The sequence below is a fragment of the Sparus aurata genome, chromosome 8 (assembly GCF_900880675.1).
Source record: "Sparus aurata chromosome 8, fSpaAur1.1, whole genome shotgun sequence".
NCBI lineage: Eukaryota > Metazoa > Chordata > Actinopteri > Spariformes > Sparidae > Sparus > Sparus aurata.
In genome coordinates, this window is record NC_044194.1 from 26103824 (window position 1) to 26120904 (window position 17081).

General features: G+C 40.9%; 1 protein-coding gene across 2 annotated transcripts; it reads left to right on the top strand.

Annotated features, from left to right (window-relative positions):
* Window positions 1-4177: 4177 nt before the first annotated feature.
* On the top strand, window positions 4178-16628 carry LOC115586007 (probable polypeptide N-acetylgalactosaminyltransferase 8). Of its 2 annotated transcripts, none has more exons than XM_030424727.1 (11): window positions 4178-4449; window positions 8997-9339; window positions 9582-9748; window positions 10523-10709; window positions 11881-12078; window positions 12260-12374; window positions 13857-14042; window positions 14179-14316; window positions 14486-14578; window positions 14693-14863; window positions 14995-16628. In XM_030424727.1, the coding sequence occupies exons 1-11, from the start codon at window positions 4275-4277 to the stop codon at window positions 15112-15114; spliced, it is 1893 nt and encodes a 630-aa protein (XP_030280587.1). In that variant the 5' UTR covers window positions 4178-4274; the 3' UTR covers window positions 15115-16628. The 2 variants fall into 2 exon arrangements, with proteins under 2 accessions (XP_030280587.1, XP_030280588.1); XM_030424728.1 differs by having other exon boundaries at window positions 4400-4449; window positions 9020-9339.
* Window positions 16629-17081: the final 453 nt, after the last annotated feature.

Consider the following 17081-nt stretch of genomic DNA (forward strand, 5'->3'; position numbering starts at 1 on the left):
TGAAATTAAATAAGGATTGGGATTTTAAAATCACTGATTTACAAGCCCCCTTTTTTTTATTATTTACTGTTTTTGAAATTATTTATTTGTGCAACAAATGGGATATAATCATTCCATTATTATGTATATGAAAACAAGGGCAAATCAAGTGAGTCATAGGCTACACTATCTTACTGTATGAACTATAGTGTATGGACAGAATCATTTCTACAGTAGAGCACCAACATGCAACTGCAGGTTGCAGACATATGAACACCACCAGGCACTGCCATTTGACATAAATGGCTCTCATTTGTATAATAGCTGTCTTGGCACTACAGCATTATTCTATTTAGCGCTAGTGTTGTTGAATTTTGCTGTCTGTTGCTGACTTGCTGTTATGTATCCCAGCCCAAACATGAAAGCTATGTATTCCAACCTTAGATTTAGGTTGGGGTTCATTAGTATTCCCCGGTATGATGATTAGAGCCTATATTAAAAAATAAGTCAATATTATGTGATTGCTTATTAGGAACTATGCTCTCGGACTGTATTATACATTGCATATATGTGTCTATCAGTGCGTGTGTGCATGTGTTCTGTGAACATGTGTTTGAAGGCTGTCCCCTCATAGCTGATTAACTGTTTGATTTGGACTTAGTTGTCTGTATTTATTAGGTTATATTGTAGGCTACACATAAAAAATATGTGCCAATGAGCCTGTGTGCATGTGTGCCTGCGTGCCCATGCATGTAGGTGTGGGTGTGCACGTGTGTGTGGGCAAGGTCAGGGTGGCCTGGTTACATGACTGACTCCTGGCCTGAAAAAGTCTCCCAGTCCAGCCCTGACATAAACCTTTATATAACTAGTGCAGTGCCTGTAGGAAATATGTATTCCTATAGAAAAATGGGAGGTTAAGTAGCTTTTTCATGGATGGCCAAATGAGGCTGTGTTTGAAGGTGGGATGTGGGATATTTAGGTTTGTTGTGAAATCCGATATTCCAGGGTATAATTGGCCGTTTTTGACTATTTTTGATTTTGCCATTATATTTCACCTTAAAAACTATTTACTTGGTGTCATTATTTTCAGCACAACCTCACATGTGTGACAGTACAGTTATTTTATTTTGACATACAGTATTAACACGATGGACCTAAAATCACAAAAAAACATAAAATCCGAGTAGAAAAAGTTAGATTTTTTTCTGTGAAAACCACAAATATGTTTAACAAACCATTTTTTATTACTTATAATGCAAATATAAATTGTTGTTTGCTAAATATGTACATACATTTTAAAAATGTACAAAGTTATATGTAACTATTTACATTTAAATGCAGGCAACACTCAGGTCTGCCTGAGCTCCTTCCAGCTGAATGAAGAGCTGCACTGCCTGCTCCACATTCAGCAGTCTCCTCATTGTTCTGACTCATTAAACAAAAAACCGACTCCAGTACACACTAAACACGATACGCCAAACACTACATAACACACTAATTATACACTCCAAACACGCTAATTGTCACAAATCTCTCAACTCTCAATATCGCTGTCTCTACTTTCATGACAAAAGCCCGTTTTTACCATTTCTTCCTGCACCAGACACAAAGCAACCATGATGGCAATGTTCGCGAAAAATTATTTACCCTAAGTCCAGTTTTGGACGCGCTGGTGGGTCCGTTCCGTCGCCTCAGGAGGTGGGCCGTGTGGGTGGGCTAACAGCTAGCTACACATGAACATCCACAGATTCCGATTCCACTTTGTTGTCCGCGCGTCTCCAGATCTCCTCAGACCGGAACAGACTCGGTCCGACTCGTTTAGTCTCATCAATCCACAACAGTCAGTTTAGATGCACAGAATGGGACAGAACCCCCAGCAATATCCCGGTCCAGCTCGCTCCACTGCAGGTATAAATCCGCCGGTTTCTTAAGGTATGTCATGAGCTTGAGCTCTGCAGTGATTGGCTCTGGTGCGCACGTGGCTACTGTGTGCAGTGATTGGCTCTGGTGCGCACGTGACTGTGGTGGCTCCGGTGGCTCCGGTGGACAATGCTCACGGAATTTGTAAAGCATTTATGAAATAATTTATTGACGGTATAATTGCAGTCCAAACAAATCCGACGTCGCACACCCTTGAACCAAGCAGCAGCCATGTTGAAACTCTCAGGTTAGTCTGATCCTGATCCGCAGAGATATTTGAGGAACACACACATACACAGACAGACAGACAGACAGACAGACAGACAGAGATTCCTTGCTTTTATAGAGAGATGAGCTACATATTTATTTACAGAGTTTGAATGTAGAAATTCACAGATATAATACTAATCTTTACCTTGTCATTACAGAGAAAAACGTTAGATTGTTAGTATGGACATAAACCTTTATATAAGAAGTTGTAGTGGACTGAGCGGACATAATTCACCATTTGGTTAGTTTCTTTCTCATGAGTAACCATGGCAACAGAGGCGCCCGGTAACTCAGCATAAGCGTCAGTGGGTTACCTTGGCAAAGGAGGAGATGAGGAGTTTAGCCGTTTTTCCAACCGTTTTTTAGCCAGCCGTTAGTACAGTTTTGAGTTCTGGTGTTGAAAAAACGACTGTAAGGCAGTCAAAGAGAGAAGTTGTTGGCTTCCTATTTTCTACAACTTCTTCACTGGTGACCTCTCCTCTGATAGAGGCCCACAGTTCACCTCCGAGCTCTGGAACACAGTAATAGGGAGCCTAGGAGTCAAACTCCACCGCACCACTGCCTACCACCCACAGGCTAATGGACTGTGCGAGCGTTTTCATCGTTCCATGAAGGCCGCATTGCGAGCCAGCCTCACAGACAACAGCTGGATCGACAAGCTTCCGTGGGTTATGTTGGGCCTGTGAACTAAGCCCAAAGAGGACCTTCAGACCTCATCTGCGGAACTGGTCTATGGAAAACCTCTTCGGGTCCCAGGGGATTTCCTCCCCAACACCACAGCCCCTTGGTTGGCAACGCATCAACGGACCTCGCTCCTGGACAATGCCAGAGTCCTTCACACCCATCCCCACTTCACAACACGGTCTCCCTCAGTCTCACGTGCCCACTTGCCTGCAGACGGCTAAGTATGTTTTCATCCGCCACGACGCCCACCGTGGGCCCCAGCAACCTCCCTACGATGGACCGTTCGGCGTACTGGAGACCGGGGACAAGCACTTTGTGGTGGACATTGGCGGTAAGTCGGAGTGTGTCTCAATAGACCACCTCAAACCAGCTCACCTGGACTTGGACCGGCCTGTGGAGCTGGCCCAGCCCCCGCGGAGGGAGCACCCACCCGCACCACCCCTGCGCAGCAACAAGACTTTCGTGGATTCCCCAGTGGGAGCCCTGGCCCCCGCACCTGTTCTCCGGAGCCGTTATGGTCGGACCATACGCCCTCCAACATGTTGATGTTTTCATTTCATTCTTTTTAAGGTGAATTCTGGGGGGGCGTATGTAGTAGACTGAGTGGGCATAATTCACCACAACAGACTCTTAGGCTAAGCACCTAGTAAGCGTCAGTGAGTAACCATGGCAACAGAGGCACCCGGTAACTCAGCGTAAGCGTCAATGGGTTACCTTGGCAACGGAGGAGATGAGGAGTTTAGGCAGCCGTTAGTACAGTTTTGAGTTCTGGTGTTGAAAAAACGACTGTAAGGCAGTCAAAGAGAGAAGTTGTTCGCTTCCTGTTTTCTACAACTTCTTCAAAGTTACATATTTAATGATAGAGTTTGAATGTAAAAGTAAACATACATCTAAAAATAATAACATTTACCTTAAATTTACAGAGAAAAGTGTTAAGATTGTTAGTGTGGACATAAACTTTGATATACCAGGCTACATATTTAATTAATGTCATTTTACATGAATTTGTATGTAATTTAAGAATACAGAAAAGATCATGTAAAATTAATATAGGATTTTTCTGTTAAAAAAAGAGAAATACATGTAGTTTGTCAATACTGTCATAATACTTAAATAACAGGTGGATGATTTGGTGTCATGTCAGGTGTTGATTTACAGATAATGTCTGTAATATGTACACTATTTTTAAAGAACAGAAAAACTACTGTAAAAAAATCCTTCAGTCATATACTGTAAAATTAGAATTTTTTTTACAGTGCATGTCTCAAAGTTAAGATGAACAGACCGTCCGCATGAACATAAACATGTTTCTCGCTGTGCTCGCTGTCTGGTAGAACAGGTCTGTTGAGTGGGAGGAGTTTGTGTTGCCTGTGGGGTTTTATTCTCTTGCGGGAACTCAACCAAGTAGGTGTATTATCAGCATGAGAGCGGGGTCGTTAAAACAGCCATTCCTCATATTGGTGGGAATTGGGCTCATCCTCTTTGTGAGCATCTCTCTAAGGAGTAGATATGAGTGCAGAGCGGTGGCCAACAAAGAGCTGGACACTCCACGTCTAAGCAGGAATTTTTCTCTGGAAGCCAGAATCGACAATATCTGTGAGTTGAGGCAATCATTCATCTTCCTCCTATAGAGGATGTAAAAGTTGCTGTTTTTGTGTTAATGAAGTTTCATTCATTCATCACTACAAAGGAAGATGAGAAAATGGAAAGAAAAATTATTGATTAGACTAACACAGCTTTATGAAATCCCTGAACAAATCACACCATTGTTGGGGAAGAAATATAATTCTTCCAGGACATTATGTTTCCAAAATAGGAGGTTAGTTGTGTTTTGTTCAGACTTTAAAGTCTTGATACTGATAGTGACAACAACCGGAATGGAAATGTCATACCGAGAATGCCACACCTATTTGTGTTGTTTGTGCAAAAACACAAAACATCATCTGGACTTTGATCATCTTGCACTTTGTTAGTTGGGACACTTGATTAGGCTATTAAAAAATGTAAATCAACTCACTTTATGCATGGCAGGCTCAATATCACCAATTAAAAAAATATATATATTATGAAAAAAAGGACAGAGAACTGAAGAAGGAAATATAATTCATATTAATGTAATTAATTAAAGTCCGTGTAATGCAGAAATAAATTTGTGTTATGAGTTTGTCACACCACAGAAACATGTGTCATTGACCACTGAGCCAAATTTTAAATTAAAAAAATTGCCACGTTGGCTATATAAAATTAGGTCTCAAAATCGTGGAAAAAACAAGCACATCTCTCTGCTGTGAAACGCTGGGGGCGTGTCAGTTAGAGGCGCTGGAACCACGTCATCAGACGGACCCAGCCCGACCTGTTTGAGCCATCAGAGCCGGAAACTGACTCTGAGTCAGACACTGATCGTGCTCAGCCTCGTTCCTCACAGTCCATGTTTTACATTACACACAAACATAAAACCCCAGTCTACATATAATTCCTTGTCATAGCTATATTGGTGCACATAAAATATAACCTGTGGATTATCATTATGCTGTCAGATGGACACCACTCAGGGAATGAGGCCAATTAATGTCATGATTAAATGCAATAACATTTGCTAACATTACATGGGCATGACAGGATGCACGATGTAAAATCACTTTCAGGATTTGCACCTTAAGCAAAATGCATATATTTGCCCAAATGTACAATATTTATAAGCACACACTTACACTTAGAGCTTAGATCTGGCCCAAAAGAAATAAATCCCGACCCGACCCAACCGAGCCGAGCCCGTGCAGCGATGCATGGCGTTACTCTAATCTGACCACTTTTTTCAGTGAGGAGTAATCTAACGCGGTAATATTTCCAGTAAACAGGTTAAAGTTACTTATTCAAATCACTGTGCGTTACTATTATTTTTGTAATTTTCCTTAGTAAAAAAATATATTTTTGCTTTCTTCTTGCGTCTCGGGGAGTGACGTCACGTGCGCGAGAAGTCACGTTTTCAGCACGAGGACACTCAGGTGTAAAACCACGCAGCGGCACAAACAACATGGAGGGAGGAGAGAGATGCGCCTTTTGTAGCTGGAAATACAGTCATTATTTTGAGTTATTAAAAAAAACACACACACACAAATATTTGATCAAGGGCCGGCACGACCCGGCCCGAGGATATTGACGGGCAATATCGGCCCGACCCGGCCCGCGGTCCTGGTCGGGTCAGGGTCGGGCTCGGGCAGAGAATCTAAACTCTACTTACACTCTCTGGCGGGCACGTAATGCTGGATGAGAGACCTGTTGTCGGCGGGACGGTCGCAGGCGGGCGCATAATGCCGGCGGCGGAGATGAGAACATGTGCTGTCAGCGGGATGGGAGGATGCAAGTCGGGGACCGGAGAGGGTCAGTTCGCCCCACTGACCAGCGTCAACGGACTTTTCAGATATCCAGACTTTACCTGGTGACAGTTGCTGTAACTATCGGGGATAAAGTGAACACTGCACAGACAGGTGATGGTGCTGATTTTAGACTCTAGCTCCTCTTGACATAATCGTTCCACCGTTTCCTTACGTTTTTCGTCCATAGGAAACTTAAATAAGGCGTTACCCTGCACACTGTGGCATCCAGCACGAGCGATGTGGAGGAGACATCGCGTTACATAACGCGGCCATGATTTCTGACCTGCCCATTAAATCCTGAACACAGAAATTTTTTAAACACAGTTTGTGAGCCTAGCTCCAAAATTAAATTCTAAATGGTTGAATGGCTTTTTACATGTTTTAAGGAAATACATTTATGACCTTTTTAATGTGTTTAGAAGAAAATGGCTGAATTTGCTTTACACGGACTTTAATGTCAACATTTTTAAAAGTTCATATTTTTTTTATAAATATCTAAATATATAAAATAGGATTGTTTATCTCTTCAGATTTAGCAGATGTACAGTGTTAATATCAATTAAAAACATAGACTAAGATCTGTTGCACTCTCTTTCTGACCCTGCTGTGCCATCTTATTCTGGAATACATACAGTTTAAAATAGCTCATGGATATTTTCATATTTTAGTTGACTGTTGACTATCAAACCTTTCACCTGGAGAGGATCAGGTGAGGCAATGATACAGAGAGAAGTTCAGAGCCCAACTCAGCAGCAGAGAGAGTGGTTTGGACTCCAAGCAACCTAAAAAGCCTGTTTGGAAATACTTCTTTTGGTCAGTAGACGGGAAAAAATGCGGAGCCTTGAGGTAAAGTTGTATGCAAGCTGTGTAAGCCATTCCACCACTAGCAACATGAGGGCACATCTCGAAAATGTGCACTCAAATTAGCATGCCATGAACTGAACACGTCTGGAACTCCAACTAAACAGCCACGTCTCGACTCATATTTTTCACCGCACTCCACAAGCTCTTTGTCTTGAAACTTGCTTCGTTCATATGCAAGGACATGAAGCCAATCAGTATCGTTGATGGCACGGACTTCGGAGAGTTTTGTCAAGAATTGGAACCGAGGTACCGTATCCCGAAAATACCTAAACAAGTAGTTATGTCCAGTTGTAGTAGTTTGTCCTCCTGTATAACATAATGCGCAAATATAGATATTCTAATGGTTCGAACCTATGTGTTTTTTTTAGAGCAAATATTTGAAACGTCATTTTGGAGCAATTTTGACAGCCCTATATCACACTGCTCAGCCTCCCTGGGAAATTTTACTCCAGGGTGTTGGAAAGGAAGCTGCAACCAATTGTCAAACCTCGGATTCAGGAGGAACAATTGCAAATTCCCTTTTAGCCCTTGGGGTCTGTCTGGGAGGGTTACATATGTACATACATGTGTACATATACCCGGTACTAAGTCACGCCTGGTCTAAGTAGGTTTTGGACTTCGCCAGGGCTGTCCCATGTCTCAGATCCTGTTTGTAAATTTCATGGACAGGATCTCGATGCGCAGCCATGGGGAGGAAAGTTTACAGCTCGGGAACCTCTAAATTGTGCCACTGCTCTTTGCAGATGAAGTAGTTTTGCTGGCTTCTTCTGCCTGCGACCTCCAGTTTGCAGTGAGAAGCAGTCGGGAAGAGGGTCACCACCTCTAACCTCTGCTTGAAATTAATGGGGGGAAAGCTCCTGCTCCAATGAAGGCGTTAAAGTATCAAAGGATCTTGTTCACATATCATGGGGAAATGGAGTGGTACATGAACGGGAGGTTTGGTGCAGCTTCTTCAGTACAGGGGCTGCTCCAGACCAACATGGTGAAGAGGGAGCTGAGCCAGAAGGTGAAGCTCTCAATTTACTAGTCTATCTACGTTACGACCCTCACCTATGGCCAGGAGCTATAGGTAAAGATCGAAAGAGCGTGATCGTGGATACAAGCAGCCGGAATAAGCTTCCTCCATACGTCAGCTGGGCTTTGAGATAGGGTGCGAAGTTCGATCATCAGCGGGGAGCTTGGAGTAGAGACGCTGCTCCTTCGCTTCTAAAGGAAACAGTTGAAGTAGTTCAGGCATCTTGTTAGGACCCCTCCTGGGCACCTCCCTTGAGAGATACACAGGCACGACCAACTGGGAGGAGCCCCCAGGGCAGACCCAGAACTTGCCTGAGGTACTATACATCCCATCTGGCCTGGAAACAACTAGGAACCCCCCAGGAGGAGCTGGAAAGCGTTGCTGGGAAAAAGGATATCTGGACCCTAGTACACTGCCTTCACAACCTAACTCCAGATAAGCGGGATGAATGTTGAGTAAGATGTTGGAACAGTGCAGTAAGATAGACTGGATGCAACAATTTGATTTCCCCTTGGAATCAGGAAATGCTCTGTCAAACATAAAGAAAACAGATCTTAATCATTTTCAATCTATGTCCAGTTAAAAAAGTACAAAAACAAGACATTCAATGTTAAAACCATTAAACCTTATTGTTTATGTAAGTATACATTCAATATCACTTTAACACCTGAAATATGCAAAGTGAGAAGAACCACAGTGTCCCAACTCTTTTTGAATCAGGGCTGCAGAATCAATCACAAGGAATGTTTCATCTCAAGGAAAAATTTAGAAAATAACTTCTTCTCTATTACTTTTTTCATCTAGTATGGTTTTTCTGTAAAAAGGGATCTTGCATCTGGCTCATTTTGCTTTCTCCCTGTCATTCTTGACCTCTCACATTTGTCCAGACAATGTACTCAAAACTTTTAAGGAAAAGCAAGATTCCATCCAGAAAATGTTGGAAGTGGAAAGAGAGGAACGCAGAAAAGCTGCAGAACAGCCGCCAGCCAAAAGGGAACCAGAGCAGAAAGGAAAACCAGAAGCAGAGATCCAGGAGCAAAAGGAGGCGCCCAAAGAGAAAAAATCCAAAAAAGTGTTCCCTCACTCTCCCCTTTTTGATAACTGGGGGGAAAATCTGACTGAGGAAGAACAAAGAGAGGCAGAGGTTTTGTTTCAGAAGTATGGATACAATGTTTTTGTGAGCGATCGTCTTCCTCTCGATCGAGCTCTTCCGGATACCAGAGATCCAAGGTACGATTTTCATGGTCTTGGATGTGATGTTAGACTTGTTATTTTGCTTTATACAAAGAGCAGTGTTAAAAAAACAATCCCCTATGGACTCCACCCAGTTTATTTTTTTGCAGAGTATATCCATCTTTCTGGTTCATATAGTTTGTCTTTCAATAAAGCCTTCACACTGCAGACTGGTGTTAAAGACTAAAGACTAGTGGTTATTTTTCCATAATAAGTATTTTTGTTATCTGAATGAACAGGTGTTTGGAAAAAAGTTACCCGAAGGACCTGCCGACTATTGGAGTGGTGCTGATCTACCTGGACGAGGCCCTGTCTGTCATCAAAAGAGCCCTGCGCAGCATCATCGACCGAACCCCTAAAAACTTGCTGAAGGAGATAATATTGGTGGATGACAATAGCTCTAATGGTTGGTTTGTTGGTTGGTTACCAAGGCATGGGATTGTGCAACCCAAGACTATTAATAAATGCTGAAAGGCAGGACTATTTGGTTAACGTGCTCACTGCAGTAGACATCTCTGCAACACTATACACAGATATCATAGCTTCAAATGATATTTCTCTCAATTCTGTTGATAATTTTTTAACTTTTTGAAAGTTTTCATCTAAAATTCTTACATACTTCCCCTTTTCCCCTAGTTTGTGTGCTGGCTTATTTCTTTGACAGGCAATGCAACTTTCTGAAGTATGCAGTTGCTGCCTGCTTGCCAAGGTATAAAGTGTCTTTCAGCATGCCTTAGAGGTGCCAGGAGGTGGATTTTGGGCCAGGCTGGCTGTTTCCCCTTGTTTCTGGTCTTCATGCTGACCTAAGCATGCTTAGCAGGTGCTGGCAGTACGTTTACCCCACAGACATGAGAATGGTATCTTTCTTCTCATTTTACTCAGCGAGAAAGGGAATAAGCACATACAGACAAAAAGTTGAGTTTTGGACACATGGGAGAATGACACATTACAAGCACCTTTCAGTGTAGTGTAATCAGTTCATTATCATTAACTACATTCTGACACATCCACAACATACTGGACTGTGAGGCATGCATATGATCAGAACTGTCCCTTGACATGCTTAGTGTGTGCTTGGAATTCTGGGTAACCAGTGTATAAACTGGTAACCTTTCTGCCTTTTTTTTTCTGTTTCTCCCCTTACATCAAAATTTATGCCCAGATTCTCTTTTCATTTCAGAGGACCTGAAGGAGGACCTTGACATTTACGTGAAGATGCTTGAGCAGCAGAATCCAGATCTGCGCATCGCAAGAGTGAGGCACGACGTGCAGAAAGGCCTCGCTACCGCCAGGGTCTCTGGATGGAAGGCTGCTACTGCGGATGTGGTGGCCATCCTGGACGCACACATTGAAGTCCATGAGATGTGGTAAGAATGTGTCAGAAATAAATCCTTTTATGCACCGGTATTTGTACATTTTTTGGTGTTTAGTATTTGAAATTAAAGCTGCTTTAAGTAGTCTTTCACATTAGTTGTCATTCAGGAAGCTGCATCTTTCTAAAGTTATTTTTTCTAATTTTCAATTTTATGTATAAATTCATTTAAAGGACACATAGTATGTCCCCTTTCAGGTTGGGTATAGAGCGACCTTTTTTTAAATATTTTTTTTGTGGCCTTTTCTGGCTTTATTGATAGAACAGCTGAAGATATGACAGGAAAACAGGGAGAGAGAGAGAGGGGGGGAGTGACATGCAGCAAAGGGTGATGGCGGTACCAGCCGGCCAGCTGATGTAGCAGAGCGAAGTGCTCAGGCTTGGGCGTGTGGTCTGACTAGCATTTGGAGGTAGATGGCTGCAGTTCCATTGACGGCCTTGAAGGCCAGAACTATCGTCTTGAATCAGATGTGGATTTGCATTTGTTATCCATATGTGATTTAATTTCGCTAGGTGTTTTGAAAGATTGCTCGTGTTCCCACCCTTACATACAAAAAACACTTGTTGCACTGAGCATTAATCGATTCTCATGAAGTATAGCCACACTTTGGAACCTCTCCACCGTTGCTACTCGGTGCAGGTCTCCATGTCTCTGCCTGTGCCTGCGGGTGTGAGAGTGACAGACAGTCAGTGAGAGCTCACCTCGTCCACGCACAGAACTTCTGTTGGTGCGGAGTTTGACCATTTCAAGATCTTTTTCATGCACAATAACATAGACTGTTTAATACACTGAAGGAAAGCAAAATTACAAAAAAGGATAATATGTCTCCTTTAAAAGGTTCACACTCACCACCAGCACCAAAATTATTACAGTGTTTTATAATTCATTTTCAACATTCATTCAAATTAATCCGCTACATAGACAAAATATTTGTTGTATGCTTAATCTGACCACTGTTTTTGTAAATGCACTCTATCAATGAATGCATCACGCAAAGCAAGAAGAACCACAGCATCCCAACTTCTTTGGAATTAGGGTTGTACAGTTATCTCTCAGGACAATGACACTTGACACTGAATGACTCATAACAAAAAACCCTACTGTGTGTGTGGAGTTTTAAGTTAAGGAAGTTTATTGCCGCTTCTCCTCTCTTCCCATCATGCAGGGCTGAACCTTTGCTGACACAGATCAAAGCTGACCGAACAACGGTGGTTTCTCCTGTGTTTGACGTAGTCAGCTATAATAACCTCGTGGTTATTCCATACTATGCACTTGCACAAGCCTTTGACTGGAATTTATGGTGCATGTATGAGGATTTTTCACCAGAGTATCACAGTCTCCAGGACAGCTCACTGCCTGGAAAGTAAGTGAAATTAATCAGTCTTGTTGTAATCTAAATGCATCAAATAAATATAATGATCTCGTTTTATTAATTGCATCTTGAATGAGGTATTTCTAATCATTTGACAGCTTCACTTGTATAGCAATGCTAATGTACAGTGTGTTTTCAATGAAACACTACCAGTTCTCTTCCTTCACCTCAGGAGTCCATCCGTCATGGGAATTATGGTAGCTGAAAGGAAGTTTCTTGGAGAAATTGGACTTCTTGATGAAGGAATGGAAGTTTACGGCGGAGAAAATGTTGAGCTGGGAATTCGTGTGAGTTAACTTCACCATCCAACATCAAATCCTAAAGCTGATAACACTATAACAGGCCAAAGAATGAAGATCCTGGTGTCAGTACAATCCTGTCAACATGTTGAAACGGTTTGCCTCTAAATCACTGAGACAGAGGATAAACTATTATTAGTGGCTAGAGCTGTTTAAAAGTTATTAACTACCAGTGTTGGGGCTTGTTACTCAAAAAAGTAATATATTACACATTACACATTACTCTCAAAAATAGTAATGCTTTACATTACATGATTACTCCCTGAAGAAAGTAATTAGTTACATTACTAGTTACATTACTCGTTACATTCAGGTTGCTCCACGGTTCCTTAGCAACAAGCTTTGTGTGTGCGTGCTGTCTCTGTAGGTGCATCATTACGTTTGAGGTAGTGTTAGCAGCGGTGGAGAGAAGTTTCCAACACGGGCAAAGATTGCACCTTCCAGTCAAGTTATTTTCCTTACGTTCAACAAATTCAAAGTAATGTTTGTATCTCCAACCGTCAAAAGTGGCTTTACGCAGCGGGGGGTCTTCAGGCAAGTCGCATGCAGCAGCATGATCTGCTTGTGTTGTTGACGCTGCCATTGTTATTTCATCTCCCCTTGCGGGTGGCGACTAACCAATCGGTGATGGTGAAAGATACCTTGTGCCAAATCCCAACCAATCACTGTTCCATTGTTAAATCGATTAAAGAAATAAGTCTGACACTTTGGAATGACTGAAGGCTCATTTACTTCCTTGGCAAAAGTAAGATGAGATTGACAGTTTGGAAAGTATGAAGCTAGTTAGCTTACTTAGCAATAAGACTGGAAACGGATGTAAACATCTAGCCTGACTCTGTCCAAAGGTAACAAAATCCACCTACCAGCACCTCCCAAGTTTACTATTCATCATGTTACAGTTTTTGCTTAAAGTGTACATAAATCCAAAGTTGTCTAGGAGCAACAAATTCCTGTGTTTGTTGGTAGTATGGTAAATTTGATATTTTCAGAATTATGAAGGTTTATTAAACATAAGTAATTTATGGGGCAGCAGCAGGATTCTTCTAGGAGGAGATGGGGCCCTCTGAACACTGTTAAAGGAGACCTATTTTTATACTTTTAGTTATTTTGCTTTCCTTCAGTGTTTTACATACGTTCTTGTGTATGATCTTCAAAGTTAAAAAGGCTGAAGTCCACACCAACAGAAGCTCCTGTTGGGGGGGGGAATAAAGTGCTGTGTGTTTGAGCACTATGTCATATAAACCTATTCTTGTTACTAAAAATAAAAAATGTAACCTGAAAATGAGCATAATATGTGTCCTTTAAATGTGTATATGATTAAGCAGGACTGCCCCCAGACAGTCGACACAGAAGAAGCTCTTAGCTACTGTTAATTTCTGCTTTTCTCATACTTAACTATTGCACAATTACCATTGGAGTGTCTTTGTGTAGTATACAGTTAAATATTCAGGAGTTTTTTTGCTCAAATAGGTGTGGACATGTGGAGGCAGTGTTGAAGTAGTTCCATGCTCCAAGATTGCCCACATCGCAAGGCTTCACAAGCCCTACCAGCTTGACCTGGACGCTGCCATGAGGAGAAACGCCCTGAGGGTAGCAGAAGTCTGGATGGATGAATACAAACACAACGTCAACTTAGCATGGAGCTTGCCATTTGAGGTGCTTAAAATGTAGTCAAGCAGAACAAAAATCAGAACAAAAATCAATGTATAGTTATTTAGTTATGAGTGCATTTTAACATTCTCTTAGCTCCTGAAGTTATTTACGTTTCATGCCATGTTCTTTGCCTCTACAGAATCATGGAATTGACATTGGGGATGTCTCTGAGAGAAAAAAACTCAGAGAGAGGTTGAACTGTAAACCTTTCAAATGGTACCTGGAGAATGTATATCCCAAGTTAGATCCATGGGACGACCTACTCGGCTATGGAGGAGTAAGTTTAGTTTTATTTAGGGCTTTGTAAGTGTGGTGCTGCACGGTGTGTGCTACATATTGCCACACTAAACTCTGTGTTGTGATGAATCATCTTCACTTCCACCTGCCACAGTGGTTGAGGACGTTTAAATGGATTTGAAAAAATAATTAACTTATCAACTTTACAGATGAAGAATCTTGATGCTGACATGTGTCTAGACCAAGGCCAACAACCAGGTCACACACCCATCGCCTTCAAATGCCACATCTTTGGACCTCAGGTAAGTAACCAAAGTGTTGCCAAGTTTAATGATTATAGTCTCGGGAAAGTGCATTAATAGTTTTTAGCCTGTTGTGCCAAAGATGGTTGGTGAATGTTTTCTTTTATATTTTAGCACAGTTATTACCGTGCGAATGGTGAGCTCTACGTCGGCGGCATCAAGTCCCACAAATACAGTGACAACCGCTGCATAACTGTAATCAGCAAGAATGAAACCAAGCCTGGTCTTTTCAACTGCAAAGAGGCTATCCAGAAAGGAATGGGGATTTACTGGGACTTCACTCAGGTACAACAACACACTGAACTTAGAGTGTTGATGAGTTTATTATGACTCGTAAAGCTGAAATCATAGCCTGTCTGAATATTGTATGATGTCAGCATGAACAGGTACTTTTGACAATTTTTCTCTCTCCCCAGGGCAAAGAATTGAAGAACAGAGAAACAAAAAGATGCCTGGAGATAAAAGACAAAACACTTCTAGTACAGGAATGCTCTGGCCAAAGATGGGAAATCCAAAACCTTATAAAAGCTTTTTAAAATGTTTTTGTGTGTGGAGCCAACAAGAAGTGCACTTTTCTGCTCATAGGTCAGTAGATAGTAACACCTGAATGTGTGAAAAGCTGAGACTCCTATAATTATTTAAGTCTACTCTATTTAAGATGGAAAAAGTGAGAGATTGATTTCAAAAATGTAAAATCATCATTTTGGATACAACATGTTATGGACAGACATTAAAGCTGCTAGTAATTCTTATTTGTAATATTTATTGATCTGCCTGGAGGTTCGGACCAGGACTGGCAAGGGCTAGCTGGTTAGCATAATGGCTGTTTCTTCACATTCTGTTGATCATTGAGTTTTTTTTGCGTTTTCAACTAAAATTCTTACATATTGCCCCTTTAAATATAAATAATAATTTTGGCTACACAGAATTTTCCCCATTGCAGCAGTGGTCTTAAAACATTCAGCGCTGTCAGTATGATACATTGCTATGACTGTTTTGAAGCAAATTAAATAGTTCTGTAAAAGTTGCCCAACTATGCAAATGTTGCTACTTTTGGAAGTAATACAATGTAATACTTTGTTGCTGTTAGGTGAATTTGTTTATGTAATCTGCTTGTACATTAGTAAGCCTTATCATCTGTTACAGAAGTAACCTTCAAGCAGAGACGGACAGTTAAGCAAATTATAAGGTGAAATAAACATAGGCCTAAATGAAGTTAAGGCCATAGATTGAGAAAGATGTGCATTGGATGTGCATTTCTGACATTAAGCAGGAATACGGCCTTCTACGATTCTTTAGTGGGTGATGGTGTTCCTGACAGTTTAAAACTAATGTAATATTTAATCGAATCATTATTTTTATTGTTTATATAGGATTACACTTTTTAAATATTACTGTTTAAACAGGATTATCCAGGCGTTGGAAGAGTCAGCTTGTTCAGAGGCACATTAATTTATTTGTTCAATAGAACTATCCAAGTGCACTTGAAAATAACTTTGTTCTTTGTCTTTAGTTTTGTTGTATGAATTACAGCAAGACATCTAATCACCGATTGGACAGTCCTGTGCAATTTTTGGACATATACCAAAAAAAAACAAAAAAAAAACAATTGTACTTAAAAATTGCATTGATGTATCTATAAAAAAAAGGTCATACATTGTCTTTCCTTTTAGATCTTAAGTTTGAGAATCTGTATTTTTTAAAGAGTTATTAATGGATGGTTGGTCAGTGTCCTGGTATCAATGACTAACACATTTTTCTACTTATGTAGAATGACCTTTGGAGGGACTGTGAAGTTTTTAAGTGTGTGTGCTGTGCAATATTTGTATTATTATCAGTGTACAAAGAATCTCGGTGTTTTCTAAAAGCTTGTTGAACCATAGAATATAAGATTTACAGAGCATGTGGGTTTGGGGTTAGTGAAGTGCTCACGTCCTTTTCAGAATGGGTTAATGTAGGGTCAACAAAGTTGCTGAAACAAAGGCTTACGTCATATTTTATCAAACATTGTTTGTTATAACTATTTGGAAATAAACTTGTGTAACTGGTTGATGTTTGAATTCTTCTTGCCTAGCATGGTGTTACTATTACACATTATATTAGATTATTATAACTCGTGCATTAACATAAAAACAGGATTTAACAGTTGTTGCTGGTTGATTTGAAGCTTATTTTTAAAGACTAAAGGACTGCATCTAATGTCTACTTCCATTACTGCTGATCATTTTTTGATTAATTGACACATTAGTTTGTAAAAATTCTGAAAATAGTTAGAATGAAATGGTATCACAATGATTGCTTGTTTTGGAAAGGATAGTCATACATAGAATTTTGATATTTACAAAACAAACTCATTACTAACTCCAGTGAGTTAGACGGTTGTGCTGTTAAATGATGAAATGAGTAAGATGTGTGTCTAGGTGCAAGTCTGCAACACTGTCTCTAGTAACTTACTGAAATGGATCGGAGGCGATCGATCAGACTGACAGACAGAACATATCAC